General features: G+C 42.7%; 1 protein-coding gene across 1 annotated transcript in view; it reads right to left on the reverse strand.

Moving 5' to 3' along the window:
• Positions 1-18,756, reverse strand: part of DNER (delta/notch like EGF repeat containing) — a 187,189-nt gene extending 168,433 nt beyond the window's left edge. The window contains exon 1 of the mRNA XM_042460451.1: positions 18,392-18,756. Within this exon, the coding sequence (XP_042316385.1) occupies positions 18,392-18,637 (246 nt within the window). The 5' untranslated portion in view covers positions 18,638-18,756. The remainder of the gene's footprint in view (positions 1-18,391) is intronic.
• Between the last annotated feature and the right edge of the window lie 575 nt (positions 18,757-19,331).

Consider the following 19,331-nt stretch of genomic DNA (forward strand, 5'->3'; position numbering starts at 1 on the left):
GATATTGGTGTCCTCCTTATGCCCTGAAAAAATGCCTTTTAATTTTTAAATCATTTAATATTCTCTCTCTAAAGCTTTGTCATTATGTTGCTAAATTCTAATGCTCTTATTACTGTGCTGAACAAGCACACAAACACACAAAAATATACACATACACAAAGAGCATCCTTGCATGAACCTTCTCCATATACACCAGGGATTGTTTCCCAGAAATGGATGTTCAGCTTTGGAACACTCCAAACATCTAGAGAGTCTTGTAGCACCCAAACCAAATTGGGACTTTTATGGATGTAGTCTATCATCCATCCCCTATTCCTCTCCTTCCACTGTTTCTTCTGAAGACTGGACTATAGTTCTTATGGGGAGAACTACATTGACTTAGCAAACATTCAAAATGAATTCCAAATGGAGGCTCACATGTATAGGGTGCTTAAACATATGCAAGCTAAAATGCACAACTCAGAGGTGGAGGAAATGAAATGGTGAAAAATCCTGACAAAGTAGAGATAGCACAAAACTTGTTAGCTGAGGTACTCCAGATCTTAATTTAAGATTCTAGGTTACAATCCTTGATTTTTATCATATGAGTTGGTCTGTATGTGGAGAGGGCAAAGGATTTTATCTCATCCCAGCACAATAATATTATCATTGTAGCTTAGCACTATTATAATAATACTATGGAGATATTACAAAATAAAAATAAAAATTGGAAGGGGGCATTTTAATGGAGGAAACACTAGCTGAATAGATTCCAGACACCTGCATTCAGTGTTGCTGTCCACCGAGATTCACACAAATGTGCTGGAAAGTGCTGTTTTAACTGTTATTGTTGTTTTAAGCCACTGTTTGAGTAAATATTTTTTTAAAAGTTGGTGAAAGAGGAATAGATTCCCTAAATATCAAGGAGTAAACCATATTGCTGAAGTAATTAGTAAAACATCGTTTGAATCTTGGAAAAGAGCAGTAAGTACAGTGATAAAAACCTGCCAGTCTAGGTGATGAGCCCGCCACCTCCCATTCTAGTTTACTTCTACTGTCACATTTCTTCAGCAACTATCAACAGAAGGAGTAAACCATATTGCTGAAGTATTTCTTGAAGCAATTTGCATGGGTAATGACCTGCAAATTATACAAAAGAGTCTTTTCAAATGAATGCAATAGCTTCTTGGAGTACCTTAAAAATAAACAGCCCTTCCTATAAGGTTTACAGCATTTCAGGTATTTTTTTAAAAAAGAACTTTACTTGCCATAAAGCCAGTTTACTTAGCTTTGTATACAGACCTTAAGGATATACTATCACAATCATTTCACATACTAAGTAACCCTTAATGAATATATGAACCACAGTATTTATTTATAATGTCTAAATCACATTTAAAACATTGTGTCCCAATTCAAATAATAGATGAGACAGCACTGTGCTTTATGGTTAACTAAAAATCTATGTAACACTCTCACATGCAGTCTTTGGAGAGCACAGTCTTCTTCTTTTATTGTTCGTCTTTCTCTTTTGTCTTCCTCAAAGATGTTGTTGTGTATTTTCAGGTGACCCTAAAGCAAACCTATCATGACATTTTCTGGGGCTCAGAGTGTGTGACTCACTCAAAGTCACCCAGTGGATTTCCATGACCAAGAGGGAAATAGTACTCTGGTGTCCAGAGTTGTAGTCCAACACTGAGACTGTTAAAGCATATAGATTTATTAAATTTTGGAGTGTGTGTGGAATTTACTTTGACCCCAAGCTGACCTCCCGGGGCACTGCCATTTCTCCAAAGCAAGGAGGTCAGGTAGGCAGCTTGCAAAGGAGGAGGCAAGATCCCTAGAGATAATAAACTGGAAATTTGCCACAGGAAGTTTGAGAGTTGCTAAATAGGAAAGCCATCACCTCCAAAAACCAACACAATGTTGGCTGTTTTATTCTCAGCCTCATACTTGATGGGTCATTGATTAAATCAATGACCCATCCATTCATCTGTTTGTCCTCCCCCATTCTGTCAAGACCCAAGTGCATCGGCTAGGCTATTTTTCACCTTGGCTTAACAAAAGTCCAGGTCTTTGCATCCTTTGTCTTGGCTTCAGCCAAGCCATTAAGCTCATTGCGAGAGGCTAGAATTTACCTATATAACCCTTAGATCCATTCACCCAAGTGTGCTATAGTCAGAATACAGCCTGGCTTCATGTCAGACCGGACTCTGATTTTAGTTCCCTTGGCTATTTCCCCCCATGTTCCGGCAGACGTGTCTTTTCCATTATCTACATCTACATTGGGTTCCTGGAGTAGCCTTCAGAAGTATTTCCCGTAGTTTTGCCTCTCGCAACTCTTGCCCAAATTTCCCTTCGGAAATTACTTTCATTTAGAATTGTGTGTGTGTGTACGCGTGTATCCTTTGCTGTGTGTGTGTTTCCCATTTCATAAATATTTAGACTTAATTGGAGCAGTCTGTCTCCATGTCATCTCTTAAGGGATCATTTAGCTCTCTGGTATACACTAAGGGACATGGCCTTGCGAGGGGTGTTGTTAGGACCCCACTCTCTGCAATTTAAGCTAAATTAAGAAATTTTCCTAATCAGATCCTTCCTAACAAAATCACAACACAACGTTGGACATCTTAAATTTCAGATCACATTTTATACCCACATTTAATGGGTCTATTTCCTATCCATGATCATGCTGACCATTTTTTGTCAGTCACTGACTAGATGTAGAGATGATGAAGTAGTCACTTAGCCACAAACTCAGATGCTAACATACTGGCTCACTGATAAGTATCTAAAAGGGATCATGGTGATGTGAGCCACTTCTGCTCATGGTCTGTATGTTCAGTCCAAGTTCAACAAAAAGTTAATGGCCTGGAAAATAATCCCTTTATGAATTAGCTGATCTGTATTAAACTCTCCTTGAACAGGCAATTAAAAGGAGAAGAAGCTAGTAGCCCCTCAAATTCAAAGTATGTCAGTGACTGCAAGATTTGAGCAGACACTTTGTATCCTGAGGATGGAGCTTGTTGAACTAGTTAGATCTGTCTGTGGTCAAGCACAAACTACCCTCTAGACACAGAAGGAATTAGTGGCCTATTTGTGGCCTAACAATCTTTAATCCCAATTTAAGTAGGCACCGTGTAACCCCAGTTTAAAGACCTCCAGAGATGAAAAGTCCACCATCCTCTGAGACAGTCCGTTCCATTGTCAAACAGCTCTTATAGTCAAGACATTCCTCCTAACATTTAGATGGAATTTGTTTTCTTATCATTTGAATCTACTGGTATTATTTGTTTGTTTGTTTGTTTGTATGCTCCCTTTCACCCTGGAGGGACCCAAGTCGACTCAAAGATAAAAAATATTTTCAAATTTCAATAAATTCAAAACAATTAAAATCATCTACGAACAGTATAAAATCACATACAAATATACAAAATGTCATAATATTTGGAGCCGCAGAAAACATGCCCACACCATCTTCTACATAACATCTTTGGGATATTTAAAGATAGTAGTCATATAACTTCTCAGTCTTTTATTCTCCAACAAACGTACTCAAGTCTTTTAAGTTCTTTTTATAATGCTTGCTGTCCAGAATTCAAAATGACCTTGACAGATTGGAGAGCTAAGCAAAACTAACAAAATGAATTTCAACAGGAATACATGTAAAGTACTATACTACATCTAGGCAGAAAAAATTAAATACACAAATATAGGACATGTGAGACCTGGTTCGAAAGAGGTATATGTGAAAAAAGATCTAGTAGTCAATATTCCACAAGCTAAACAAGTCCACAGTGTAGTGCAGCAGCCCAAAAAGCCAATGCAATTCTGGGCTACATCAATAGGAATATGGTGTCCAGATCAAGTGTGGTAGTAGTGTCATATTATTCTGCTTCGGTCAGACCTCACCTGGAAATGTGTCCATTTCTGGGCATCATAGTTCAAGAAGGAGTACTCTCTAGGTTTGGTTTGTCAACCAATTCCCCCTAACTGTAGTACTATCTGGCCCACAATTCACCAGCAAAAACTAATTTTAAAAAATACATTTCTGATCTGCGTCAACTCATGTATAGTTGCCACAGTTCATTGCCAAAAAAGAAAGACAGACAATTGCTTGTTGCTTTTCCTGAAGACAAGATCCAAACCAAGAAGATAAGCAAATGGAAACAGTTAGGGTATGAACATAAAATGTGTGTGTGTGTGTAAAATACAATAAAATAATCAATTATTCAAATTAAAACTACATAGTCCAGACTAAAAATAGGAATATGGGAGAAGGTTGATGAGACATAAATCATTTGTCAACGGAAAATACATGGCCCAAGGTCTCATCAGATTCTTCATACAAACGGTAGCCAGATGTGTTTCGACTCACAGGCTTCACCAGTGGCCAGTAAATGTTTTTACGTTGTTCAATGACCTCCAGACAAAAGGCTGAAGAGTTGGTTTTAGAAAACCCTACATAATTATATTTATATTCAAAGTACATAGCTCTGCAATGAAACAACTTCAATCCAGTATTTACCAACACAAGAATATAGATTATATTCATATCTTAATTCTTTCTGTTTGAAACAGTGAGTTAGGTTTTATCTTTTCATTTTGTTCTGTCCAAACCAAAAAAAATTCATCCTACTAGTCCAGTTCAGTTCATCTTTATTACAGTCATAGACCAGCACAGGTAAAAGGGGGATACAGAATAAAAGAAGGTAAAAACACAGGTTCATCCTACTAGAATCTCGCCAAGAAAACCTTATGATAGGTTCACCTTAGGGTTGCCACAAGATGGAAATGACTAGAAAGCACATAACTAGTAGTAGTAGTAGCAGTAGTAGTAGTAGTATCCTTTTTTTCCCCATAACTGGGACTCAGAGTGGCGTATAATTGAAAAGCACAGTACAATTAAAAACATACAAAAGGGATGCATTAAGATAGAATTAAATTAATTTCTGGCTTCTCTGGGAAGGGAATTCCAAAGCCGAAGGGCAGCCACCAAGAAGGCCCTCTCTCATGTTCCCATCAACCATGCTTGTGATGGGAGTGGGACTGAGAGAAGACCTCTCCAGATAGGGTTGCTATAACCCGGCGGGGGGTGGGAATTTCCCGCTTTTGGACCGTCTGCACGGTCACGGTACGGCTTCCCCGCCCCCGGGTTTGCCCCTGCCCCTGGGCTTTTTTATTGCGCCGCTATGGCAGCGCCTTTGGCCACTCTTGTGGCCGCCACCGCCGCCACCACCAGTGCAGCTGTCGCTGTGTGGTGGCCTGCCTGTGGCTGCTCCTCTGGCCGCCGCTGCCACCGCGGTTCAGTAGGTGCTCCAGCGCTCCCACACTCACAGTATTTAATTTTCCCAGGCGCGCTGGAGGAGCACCTACTATTGGCTGGCAGGCTGGCCAATAGCGGAACAGCCCGCCCCCTGCTTCAGGAGTCTATGACTGCTGGCAGGGGGCAGGGTTGTTCCAGCTCTCTGCCCCCATTGGCCGCCCAGGTTAAAGCGGAGGAGCTCTCTTCTGTTTACTTCCTGGGCCGGCGAGCGGCGAAGGACTGAGGCGGCGGGCGGAGGAGGGCACCGGGCAGTCCCCGCCGCAGCAGCCACAGTAGCAACAAAAGCGGCAGCCGCAGCAGCAACAAAAGCGACAGCAGCAGCAGCAGCAGCCAAAGGGAGAGGAGAGGACCAAAAGTAGGCCTCTGGGCCGGGGGGGGGGGGACGTTTTTGGCTAGCTGTGTGAGTGTGAATCAGTTTGCAAAGGGACCTTCCACGTTTATAATCATCATCATCATCACCATCATCATCCAAAGGCCTAGCTGTGTGAGTGTGAATCAGTTTGCAAAGGGACCTTCCATGATTATCAATATTATTATTATTAGCATGCAAAGAGCTAGCTGTGTGAGTCAGTTTGCAAAGGGACCTATTATTGTTGTTGTTGTTGTTGTTGTTGTTATGCAAAGACCTAGCTGTGTGAGTCAGTTTGCAAAGGGACCTAACATGATTATCATCATTATTATTAATGTTGTTGTTGTTATGCAAAGACCTAGCTGTGTGAGTCAGTTTGCAAAGGGACCTTCCATTATTATTATTATTATTATTAGCATGCAAAGAGCTAGCTGTGTGAGTCAGTTTGCAAATGCCCAAATGTGCTTCGTGTGTGTTTTGGAATGTGGGAGGGGGGGGTGGCCAGAAAGGGAAGTACATTTCTGCCATCTGTCTAGGAATAATGCAAAAATGTCGTCCATTTTGATCATGCCTAAGAAACATGCATTTATATTAACATTTTTTTAAAAATCATAATTTTTTCGCATGTCCTCCATTGTTATAAAATGTGTCCTACATTTGAAAATATTGCCCTACATTTGTCCTACATTTGTCCCGGTTTGGAGGTCCAGACTTATGGCAACCCTATCTTCAGAGGATCTCAGGGCCCAGCCTGACTCATATAGGGAGATACGGTCTGCCAAACAGCCTGGTCTTGAACCATATAGGGCTTTATAGTCTTCGGATTTTGTCCAGGGAAAAACTGGCAGCCAAAGGAGCTGTTTCAACATGGGCCTTGTGTGGTCTCTGTAACCTGTCCCAGTTAGCAGTTTCCAAATACTTTTTAAAGACAGCCCCAAGTATAGAGAATTACAGTAGTTCATAACAACAACTAGAAAGGAGATTTTAGCTAAATATCTAAGAGATTTTCAACCGTGGACCAGACTATACTAGATGGTGGTGGACTCTCATTTGTTGGAGATTGTTAATAAAAGCTGGATGGCTACCGTCAGGGATGCTTTAGCTGTACAGTAGCCCTTCCGTTTTCATGGGGGATTCATTTTGGATCCCCGCCCCACAAAAATGGAAAATAACTGGTATTCAAGCCCCATTGGCTTGAATGGTGGCGTGCACCCATTTTGCCCCCCTCTTTTTGCCACCTGCAAATGGGCAAGGGGTGCGGATTCGAAGTCCATGTAAACATAAGGGTGGATGTATTCATTTGTGCTGATGAGGTTGAACTAGATCATCCTGGCAGTCAATTTCAACTCTATGATGCTACAACTGGAGACTAAAGGTAAGTAATGAATGCATAAGGGACTAATGCAGAAGGAACTACAGTAATTATTTATGTTAGTCCAGGAGGTAAGTTCCATATTGCACCTATATGTCAATGTCAGACCACAAAAAGGAGAGCACTGAGCATTCATTAACTAAACATTTAAAATGTCAACTAATTAGACTGCCTACTCCAATGCATAAGAGATGAAATAGCTACTAGGAATAAACTGGAAAGTTTCAATAATTTACAGAATGGTTTCTGAACCTTAATTTTGAATCTTAATTTAATAAATTAAAAAAGAGTTATCAGATGGTGATAAACCATCAGAATTACACATGAGGGTACAATCCTATACTCATTTACTTGGCAGCAATTCTCATTGTATGCAATGAGAATTACTTCTCAGAAGATACATATAGGACAATCCCCTCCCGGGCAAAACAAAAAAAAATTCCACGCTTGACCATGGAAGCCTAGGTGACCTGCAAGTCACACTCTCTTGACTTCAGAGGAAGGCAATGGCAAACCCCCTCTGAACAAGTCTTACCAAGAAAACCCTGTGATAGGTTCACCTTAGGGTTGCCATAAGTTGGAAATATCTTGAAGGCATGCAGCAACAAAGATAATCAACTGGAGGGTCCAACCAATTTTCCTGCAGGTCAGTGGTTTCGGGAACATCTTTGAAAGTACCAATCTAACTAGATGACACCTTCAAAATTCTACCAGGTATACATCACACCCACTCCTTCTCTCTTTCTCTCTCTAAAGCAAGGGTGAGAACTGCAACTCCCAGCAATCCTAGCCAACACAGCCAATAGTGAGGAACACTGCAACTTGCAATTCAACAATATTTGGAGAGGCATGCAAGCCCTATCCTTGCTGTAAAGCTTGAGCTATCTTTGCTGTCACTTGCCTGCACGGTTTCAAACTGCCCTACTGCTCACCCAGTGAAGCCAACAAGGGGCTGGCAGTCTTGAAGAACTCTGCAGGCTGGACAACATCAAGGCATGGGCTGCAGGTTCCCCTAACCTTGTTCTATCAAATGAAAGCAAGACTGATATAGAAACAGTTCAGCTTGGGCTGAAAAGCAGACATTTCTGTAGTACACATAAGGAGCAAGCAGGGGGAACACTAATAAAAGATATAGTCCAAGCTAGAGAATTTGTGCTGCTATTGTCTTGTGAGGCTCCTGTAGCAAATGTCCTGGGACAAGTATATTCTTTTATTATTTTGTCTTCTGACACTTTGGTTTGTTTTTGCCTGAAATAGTGAAGTGTCCTGAATGCCTTAGCAGGAAACCAGTATATAAACTGAGGCAAGAAATCAATAAATAAAAGAATAGCAGTCTCACATTTTATAAGGTAAAAGAAGACATGCATTAATGTTTAACGCATAACAGCTTCTAATGGGAGATGAACACATAAAACTGACATGTGTTGTTTACTGGTCTAGCCCAGTACAGGCTTCCGTGACTGGTAGTCACTCTGAGATTCCAGGAGAAGGTGTTCATAGACCAATAATTTATTCATTATCACAGTTATGATGGTTACATTTATATCTCAACTTTCCTCCCATGAGCATGACTCCTGTCCTCCAATTTAGTTCTCAAAACAACTCTGTGAGATAGGTGAGGATCTGCAATAGGTTGCTTGTATAGAAGACTGATGAAGAGTTTAGTAAATTGGCATCTAACCATGCATTGAGAATTTTTAAGTATCATAATCGTATGCTTGCTCATCTTTAACCATTCCATAACTGCTCAACTTAATTTTATTTTTTGCATTAAATAATAATAGAGATTGCAGTCCCTGCAATGATAAGGAAGCTCTCACTGAGAACAGGTATCTTCTTCCAGTCTCAAGGTGGTTGGAGGAAGGGGAAACTATTTCCCAAACCTGGAATTGTGTTACTGATCCTTCTAGAAAACCTTGTCATCCCCTCTCAAAAAGAGAAAAGCTGGAAAATTTTCTGAGAACCTAAAAAGGCCCATATGGAGCTAGAGAACAATATCGGAGCAGTGTAAGCCTGGAAACAACCAGCATTTGAGGCTGTGTCAGAATTGGGTTGAAGAAAAATGAAAACAGTTTCTTTGTTTATATTTTTTTATTATTACATCTTTTCTCATCAATTTTTCACCAATATAGTTAAAAATTTGTGATCTCAGTGGCTCTGTTCCCCCCCCCCCCCCATTTTATCTCTTGAACCTAAACTGAGTAGGATCTGAGTGAATTGTGCATTCCAGATCACTTCAAGCTGAGGAAGGAGAGTGTACCATGGTCACTCAACGTTTTATAGCTCATATGGGACTAGAACCTGTGACCCCCAAGCCCCTGTCAAGCCCTCAAAGTAGTATACAACACTGGCACTCCTTTCCTCAAATCCTTTAATTGGCTAAAGCAGGGATTGGTCCTGGGATTTTCTGCATGCAAAACATGTGCTCTGTCACTAAGCTATGGCCATTCTGCAAGTGTGAAGCAGACCATTTGAATCAGTAAGTAGTCTGTATTAGGGATAGGAAAACAAGCCAATAATTGTGTTTAGTAGCAAAACTATGAAAAGTTACTGTTCTGACTGTCTGAAAACTCTAGGAATTGTAGTCAAAAAAGTAACTTTTCCAAATCATGCTTAATAGGGAAGCAATACATTCCAAGTTGAAAAGAAAGCCAGTAGCAGGAATGTTCATGCCGAGGAAAATACTGCATAGGAAACATACCTCCTGCATATGTAGCATAAGCATAGTCATCTGAAAAGATGCCTTAACAAGTTGTACATGCAAATCAATATACTGCTTTTTCATGCAATTTAGGACCATTTTTTGTTCCTGCTACTCAAGCATCTTCAACCACATATATTCTTTGTTTAAAATAAGACTGTCCATCACAACAGCACTCTCTTGGCTATCACATCTTCTTTTTTGGCTCCCACACTATATCCCAATAATCTTTCATATTGTTATCTACTAAGCTTGGCTTTAGACAATATCCTTGCCTTGTTCCTCAGTTACTATTGTTAAACTTGAACTTGTCACCTCATCTCCATACCCAAAAATTTTGCATTCCTATGGACAGTCTCACAGACTGCTATTTAGATCTGTCCCTGGGCTTTCCACTGCACCTAATGTATCTCAAGTTTATGAAAGCTTATGCTACCAGCTTCTACCTTTCAGTTAGTCTCAAAGATGCTGAAAGATCCCTTTACAAACAGTACTACAGTTATTTTTAAAATCATTTGTTGTTGAGGAATAGTAAGTTGGAAGAGGTCACAAGGGCCAGCCAATCCAGGAAAGGAAGAGACACTAGGAGCCGCACTGCAAACGTAGGATGACTAATGGGGTCACAAGGGAATTCCAAAAGAAGATCAGGTTGTGCTTTATAGACTACAGCAAAACTTTTGACTGCTTAGATCAGGGGTAGGCAACCTGCGGCCCGCGGGCCGGATGTGGCCGCGCGAGGCCTTGGGACCGGCCCCAGCCCGGTCCTGCCGCCGATTGCCGCCAGGGCCTTTGGCCTCTCGCACGCAGGGGCAAGGGGGGCAATTGTCTATAGACTCCTCAGAAACATGCATTTATATTAACATTTTTTAAAAAATCAGCAATTTTTTTTGTGTGTCCTCCACTTTTTTTAAAAAAAGTGTCCACCATTTGAAAATGTTGTCCTACATTTGTCCCGGTTTATTTATTTATTTAATTTTTTTTTTAAATTATTTAATTATTTATTTTTTGGCTTCAGCCCCCCAGTTGTCTGAGGGACAACAACCCGGCCCCCGGCTCAAAAAGGTTGCCTACCCCTGGCTTAGATCATATTGTAAGGAAACATATCTTACATATTGTAAGAAAAACATGGGAGTGCCAACACATCTGATAGCCCTGTACTGAGGACAAGAGGCTACGTGTCAGAACAGAACACAGAAAAACAGAATGGTTCCCAACTGGCAAAGGGGTCAAGCAAGGCTGCATCTTATCACCCTACTTGTTCAACTTATATGCAGAACATATTGTAAGAAAAGCAGGCTTGGACACAGAGGAAGGAGAACTAAAAATAGGAGGAAGGAATATCAACTAAGATGATACCATAACACTAGCAGAAAACCTGGAACAACTACTAAGGAAGATCAAGGAAGAAAGAGCAAAGACAGACTTGTTGTTGAACATAAAGAAAACCATAATAATGACCACAGAGAATCTACACAAATTCAACCTAGATAATGAATAAATAGAAATAGTAAAAGAGTTCTCACACTTGGGATCAAACATTTATCAGAATGGAGACTGCAGCCAGGTAATCAGAAAAAGATTAAGAATTGGGAGGGTTATGAAAGAACTAGAAAAGATCATAAAATACAAAGATATACAGTGGGCCCTTGGTATACGCAGGGAATCCGTTCTGGACCCCCCCCCCTGCGTAGGCCAAAATCCACGTAGGCTCAAGTCCCATTTGCCCCAATGGCGGCACGCGTGCACACGCGCCGCCATTGGGACAAAAGTTCCTGCCTCCCGCCTCCCCTCCCTTGCTTCCCTCCTCCCTTCCCTCCCTGCCTCCCTCCCTTTCCTTCCCCTTACTTACCTTTAAAGTCTCTGCGCAGCGGCTTGGCCTCCGCCGCCGCCGCTGTGGGGCAAGCAGGTGGCAGCGGTGGCGGCAGAGGCCAAGTCTTGGCTTCCTCGCCACTGCCGTGAAAGGGCGCGATGGCGGTGCTGGAGGCCTCTTGGCCCCCAACAGCACCACCACCGGGCCTGTCCCATGGCGGTGGCGAGGAGGCAGAGCTACTGTGCCAGAGGCCTTCAAGGCCTCCAGCTCCGGCATCCGGCCTCCTCCATGCCCCCGCCACCACGGAAGGGCCGGATACCGGTGCTGGAAGCCAAGAGGGCCCCAGCACCGACACCCGACCCTTCTGTGGCAGCAGCGGCAGCGAGGAGGCCGGGTGATGGTGTCAGAGGCCTTGAAGGCCTCTGGCACTGCTGCCCTCCGCGCCTCCTCTTCACCGCCTCTGTGCCGCCATCACGCCCTTTCACGGCAGCATCGAGGAAGCCAAGACTTGGCATCCGCCGCTGCCATTGCCACCCGGCTCGCCCTGTGGCGGCGGCGGCGGAGGCCAAGCAGCTGTGCCAAGACTTTAATGGTAAGTAAGGGGAAGGAAAGGGAGGGAGGCAGGGAGGAGAGGAGGGAAGCGAGGGAGGGGAGGGAGGAGAAGGAAGTTGTCCCAAATGGTGGCGCGTGTGCACGCGTGCCACCATTGGGGACAATTTCTCAATTTGCCATCCGCGGATGCTCAAATCCGCGTATAAGAAGGGCCGACTGTACAACCGAGCACGAAAGTTAGAATCATACGGGCCATTGTACAGTGGACCCTTGTTATACGCTGGGGTTTGGTTCCAAGATTCCCCGCATATAACAAAATCTGTGTATGCTCAAGTCCCATTAAAAATAATGACATAGCAAAATGGTGTCCCTTACAAAAAATGGAAAATCAAGCTTTGATATTTGAAATTTATACTTTTTTTGAACATTTTCAAACTGTGTATGCTTGAATCCGTGTATAAAAAATCTGTGTATAAGAAGGGCCAACTGTATTTCCCATTACCATGTATGGTTATGAGAAATGGACAGTGAAGAAAGCGGATAGGAAGAAAATCAATTCATTGGAGATGTGGTGCTGGAAAAGAGAGCTGAGGATTCCTTTGACATTCAAAAAGACAAACAAGTGGGTCCTAGAGCAGATCAAGTCAGAAATCTCCCCGTAAGCCAAGATGACAAAACTTAGGCTGTTGCGCTTCGGACACATCATAGAAGGATAATCTCATTGGAAAAAACAATAATGCTATGAAAGGTGGATTAAAGTAGAAAGAGAGGAAGACCGCATGCTAGATGGATGGACCCTATTAAGAAGGTCACAGGTATGCATTTACAGGAACTAAGCAGGACAGTGGAGGATAGGGAGTCTATGAGACCTCATCCTCAAAGCCGCCATGGGATGAGATCAACTCAAGGACAGTTAACAACAACAATAACAACAACAACAAGCATTAGCATCAGAACTTTCAGTTATGATGGTGCAGCAAGTGGTAGCTTTGGTTGCTCATGTGGGTGTCACTGTCACATGTGTTTTGTTTTTCAAAAGACAATGATACTTGTTGTGTTGATACACAATTAACAGTACACTATAGATTATATCCCCAACCAGTAGCAGCCAGTAACAGGTTCAACCTGTAGCTAGAAAGACAAACAGAAAGACCTTCAGACAAAAGACTAGCCACAATGATAGAAGAGAAGTACATAACAAATATTTTGAACACATGTACTATTAGCATTCTTGTTCTTCCTGCCAATAATAGTGTCCACAAAGTTTATCAAATTGTTACAGGTAATACAATTACAGATGGTGTCTCCCTTATATGAAATGCTTGGAGCCAGCAGTATTTGGGATTTTTTTTAGGATGTTGGAATATTTGCATGTACATAATGAGCTATCTTGGAGATATGACCCAAGTCTAAACATAATATTAGCCTGAAGCAAATATTATACACAATATTTTAAATAATTTTGTGAATGAAACAAAGTTTGTGTACACTGAACCATCAGAAAGCAAAAGTATCACTACCTCAACCACCCATGTGGACAATTGTGGAATATTTCAGATTCCAGAATTCTGGAAAGGGATACTCAACCTGTACTAAAGAAATCTGAACTGTTTCCAGTTGTGGTTAAATCAATAAACCTGCCGCAAATGGATTTATTTAAACAACCACATTTCTAGACACTGCTACATTCAAAATGTAAGTAAACTGGAATCAGATGGATAGTTCTCTTATATTATTATACTGTACAGGTTTTTTTGTTTTTGTTTTTTACAAAATGGTGTGTATTTAAATATCTGTCTGTCTTAGAAGTGTCATGTATTGGAAAGTGATTGGTCCTCATCTTTTTCTAAATGAAACTTTTATCATTACTGTTCAATAAGCAACCTTACAAGTGAAGGTTAGGAACCTTTTTCAGCACAAAGGCTAAAGTTTATTTCAGAGAAGTTCTTGACCCATGCTCCAAGTGCAGGTAAGGCATATGGAAATACCAATATTTTCTCTCCTTCCTCCTACATATTGATTTTTGAGAGTTATTCCATCACACCTGTTGACACTGTGGTGGCCAGAGATTTGTGCTGGATTGTTGTGGATCACAAACTTTGTACATTTCATTATACGGTATCTTGGACATGTTGTTTGTTGTTAATGCCCAATTGTAAGATCTGTAAAATCTTTTTAAAAACTATGCCTTTGGAGAGTTATTCCAAACTTTTACATGGGGGGGATGAAAAATCCCATATAACAACTGGGAAACCACCCAAATATGCTATAGAGGGGTAAGAGGATGTGGCCACTTGAGCATCTACAGAAGGCCAAATTGGTATCCCAGGAGAGCTGGATTAGGTCCCAGAGCCTCAGTTTCCCTGTTCAAAGGGAAAGTATTCTGCCTCAGTATATCGATTTACAATGTACTGATTAAGCCAAAACTCATCCTAAACAAACACAACATCTCTAATTTAAAATCAAATACATTGGACACTCTCTTGACAGACTTAGGTTAAAAGAAATTTAAAGAACTCTTCTTAAAAGAAAGATTAGCTTTAAAAAGTCAGTGCTAAACAAAGATATACCCATGTGCAAGACTCACATACATACTGCACATGCAGAGGTTGGAAAAGTTATTTTCTTGGACTACAGGTCCAAGGCTGGGAGATTCTAGGTACAGAAGACTCAAAAAGTATTTTTTCCAAGCTCTGGGTGTTTGTGGGTAGATATCTGGATGCCTTTCCCACTTGCATTATGATGTTTACCCAAGCCATGCTGAACAGACTAAATGCACCTTTGAATGTAAACTAGAATACACATGGCTACCAGGTATTGTGTGAAGTTAGTTGCTGCAAATAAGTTGGTTGGAGGCACTGACTTTAATGGGACACAAGCTTAGCTCCTGAAATAAAATGAAAAGAACGTAAATGTGGTTATTCCTGGTTGCTTCATATTCACTTCTGTGAGTGCATTCCATATAATGCAGGTGGGACTCCTGCAATCCTCTAGATGTTGTTGGACTCTAACTCCCAGAATTCCACACCATTAATCATTGTGTTTAGGGCTGCTGGGACTTGCAGTCCAACAGCATCTAGATGGCCACATGATTCCCACCATTGATGCAATGGTCTGGATCAATTTTGATTCAGTGGGATTAAGTTCATCATGACTCACTTCATTACTAGCACTGATGTCATTGAGTTTTCTCTAAGAATGATTGAAAGTGGATTCCATTCCATCTGTTTAGAGCTGAAGGCTAAATAAATTTGAGAGGAATGATGACCACCAGGATATTTTGATTAATATTATTCAAAGATGGATAGGTGGAGGTAAATGGCTGAAGTGTCCAGTAACTATTATCAATTTTGGAGTGTGTATTTTTACAAATAAACCGGTGAGATAAAGTTGAGACAAGAGAATAAACATTAATTGCTTTATCAGTGCTGCCACCCAAGTATTGACATTTGTTCATGCAATAAAGCAGATCCCTTATGCTGAATATTACTTGCGCTGGCTGGTCAAACATCCATGTAACAAAAAAGCAAAATTTTTATTGAAATTTCAGAAGAACCATCCATAGGCATTTTAGAATTTTATTAACTTCACACACACACACATTTACATTTTTAGAATAAGATAGCAGCTCTTCCTTTGTAAATGAGAGTTACGCTTTGATGGTCTTTAAAAGAATAATTTATCTTTGATAAGATACTACCATATATAAACTGCTAAGATCTATACAAAATTCTTCTTAGCATACAAGAAAGCTTGTGAACAGCCGATTTCTTATTAGCAAGCCTGTTATGCTAGTTAAAAATTATTCCGTTTTGTTCATTTAAATCTCTTTGATCTAACAATTGGCTTGCATTGCTGAAAGGAAGCAAGCAAGGCACTCTGAGACAAGGCACACACAACTTTCTTTTGTGTGCAAGTCTCTTTCATTAACATTTTCTACATTAAATTTTATATGCAACATTTATATTTTAAGCTACACTTGTGGAGGCTACAGCTTTAGTACTGAGGTATCAGTGCAAAGAAAAAAGCTTTGCTGGCCTGTTTGCTATGTTAAAAGCATGTCATAAAACGAACACAGTAAAATCCCTCTGCTTGATTAACTGCCCTGAGACTTTGCATGGAGTCTTGTTCCCCTTTCTTTCTCATGGCTTTAAAGACAGAAGGAGATTTAAATCTCTCCAGGAAGACATGATAGGCCCAATCCAAAGCAGGTCCTTACACATTTACTTGCAAATAATATTTTTTTAAAAGTATAGTTTCCCTGTGTGCTACATCTTGAAATGGTATCTATCTGAACCTTTACTTCCAAATAAATACCATATAGGAGTATTCAGACAGTCTTATCTGATGAAACATAAGCATTTTCCTTCTCGCAGAAAAGGATGTCGGTGCACCATTTTAAAGCCCTCATAGAAACTGATCTCTTTTTTTCCAGCCCAGGTGGACAACTCGGTATTCCAAAACCAAAAAGGAACTCTTAACAAAGCATTATGAAAAGCATTTTTCAGCATTAATGATATTCTACACAAATAAAAGGGAGGCTTTAAAGGGGAGCGGGAAACAGCTGCTGGAAGTCTATTTTGTCCATCGTTGCAGTTCCATTACATGTGCTCCAGCCACAACCCTGTAAGGTCTAACTGTAAAACCTGATGTCACTGACAGTGGCAAAAGCCACCAGGACATTTCATCATTAGAAAACCCTATTAATCAAAGTACTGAATGTTTCTCTAAGAAAAAAAAGGGAGGAGAAGGTGGAAAAGCAGAGGTAGCAGAGTATGGGAGTCCAAAGCATTCAGATTTAACCTTGAGCAGAACAGACTGACATCTCTATTTCGAATCAAGCAGCAGTTTGCAGTATCCTTGAAAAGCTCTGACGGATCTGTCATTCCAACAGTCCCAAAGGACACCAAACCCACAGTCCTTAGAAGAGAAGCCCAGTTTAGCTTTAGGAAGCATCTTGATAGAGAAGTGTCACATCCCTAGGAAGCCAAGGAGAGGCAGAAAACATGGGTGCCAACTGAATGTGCCCAAGATGCCCTTCATCCTGGGCATATCAGCACCTGCCTTTATAAGCCTCCTTCCCTTTTGGGATAATGAGAGGAACTGAAAGATCCCCATAGACATCTCTTTGGACACCTGCAAAAAAAAAGGCTGCCCCCCCCCCCAAAAAAAAATAATGCAACCAGGTGGGGACTGAGAAAACTGAGGCGCACAGATATGGGGCCAATACAAAAAATCCAGCGTAGTGTAGTGTTTTGAATCTTGGACTACGACTCTGGAAACCAGGGTTTGGTTCCCAGCTCAGCCATGAAAACCCACTGGGTGACCTTGGGCAAGTCACATTCTCTCAGCCTCAGAGGATGGCCCCCTCTGAAGAAAGTGGCCAAGAAAACCCAATGATAGGTTCGCCTTACGGTCTTCATAAATCAGAAACGACTTGAAGCCACACAACAACAACAGACAATAGCATCTCAAATCCACACAATGGTGATACCTTTATGCAGCCCACCAAAATGCACAAAATACATGATATATTTAGAACTGTTAGGGGAATGAGGTAGATGGGAATGAGGTAGATAGGGGGATGCTTATAGCGGAACTGTATGGAGAATGAGGTAGAGAAGGCAACATTTGTAGGGGAACTGTATGGGGAATGAGATAAATAGGGGAACACTTGCAGGGAAACTGTGGCAAATGAGGGAGGGAGGGGAACAATTGTAAGGAGACTGTTAGGGAAGGAGGCAGAGAGGGGATCATTTGTAGGGGAACTCTATGGGGAATGAGATAAATAGATATATAGGGAAAGAGGTAGCGAGGGGAACACTTGTAGGGCAGCTGGGAATGAGAGAAACAGGGGAACACTTGCAGGGAAACTGTCATGGGGATGAGGCAGAGAAGGGGACAGCTGTAAGGAGAGTGTTAGGGGATCTGTTTTGGGGAAGACTGTATGGGGAATCAGGCAGATCGGGGAAGAAGTGCAGGAGGAGAGGAGGAGGAGGAGGAGGAGGAGGAGGGCCCTTGTATAACAGGCGATGGAAAAGAGAGAAAGAGGAGCGGAGCGCCAGCGGTCAAATAAAGGGGATCGGCAGGGAAGGCAGGCGACTCTGGGGGAACAGAGAAGGGAAAGAGCTGGCAAAGGAGGAGGAGGAGGAGGATGGAGAGGGACTCTGGAGAGAGGGACCAGGAGGAGGAGGAGGATGGTGATGATGATGATGATGGAGGAGGAGAGAAACCAAGGAGGGGGTGGGAAAAGGGGCAGCAGAGGAGGAGAGGGGAGGGGAGGGAGAGGGGGTCTGCCTTACCTGGCACTGGGAGCCGGAGACCCCCGGGGGGCAGGCGCAGGTGTAGGCCGGCTGGGGCTGGAGGAAGAGCAGCGGGAGGCGGTGAGGGATGGAGGGCAGCTGGGCCAGGGCCGGGGAGCAGGTGCCGTTGTTCTGGCAGGGCTGCCTGAGGCAGGGATCCGGGGCCAGGCAGGAGCCCATTGGGGAGAGCAGCAGCAGCAGCAGCCCCAGGAGGAGAGGCCTGGAGGGGGACCTGGGGGCGCCCATGGTCCAGGAAGAGAGGATGGAGACCAGGCTCCTCAGCGGAGGAGGCTCGGAGGAGGCTCTGGCGAGGCAGCCGAGCAGGAGGGAGTGGCTGGCATGGCTTTCAGCCCAGAGCTCTGCCGGAGCGCCCCCTGCCGGCGGATGGCCCCGACGCTTCGCCAGGCCAGCCCCGCCCTCCTCAGCAGTGACGTCACTAGAGTTGCAAGAGATCCCCCAAAGGTCATCCAGTCCAACCCCTTCCATGCAGGAACTCCCCATCAAAGCACACCCCTCTGATAGAGGGGCATCCAGGTCTTCAACAAAGCCAAAGGTCATCCAGTCCAACCCCTTCCATGCAGGAACTCCCCATCAAAGCACACCCCTCTGATAGAGGGGCATCCAGGTCTTCAACAAAGACCTCCCCTCCTTGGTTTCTCTCCACCACCATCATCCAAATGGTCCATCTCCCCTCCACTGTTCCACTGTCCAACAATCTTGAAGCCACACACAACCACAACCACCACAGCAAACACTCGCATCCCCAGTCAACCTGGGCTGCTGAGAAACAAGTCGCACCAGACTTCGTTTGGCATGATTCCCTTGGGAGAATGAGCTAGAGAGGGAAAGAGCTGTAGGGGGATTGGATGGGGAATGTGAGAGAGAGGGGAACAAGAGTAGGGAAACTATTCAGTTAAGGAGGTCCATAGGGGAACAGTTG

Source organism: Sceloporus undulatus, chromosome 3 (assembly GCF_019175285.1).
Source record: "Sceloporus undulatus isolate JIND9_A2432 ecotype Alabama chromosome 3, SceUnd_v1.1, whole genome shotgun sequence".
Lineage (NCBI taxonomy): Eukaryota > Metazoa > Chordata > Lepidosauria > Squamata > Phrynosomatidae > Sceloporus > Sceloporus undulatus.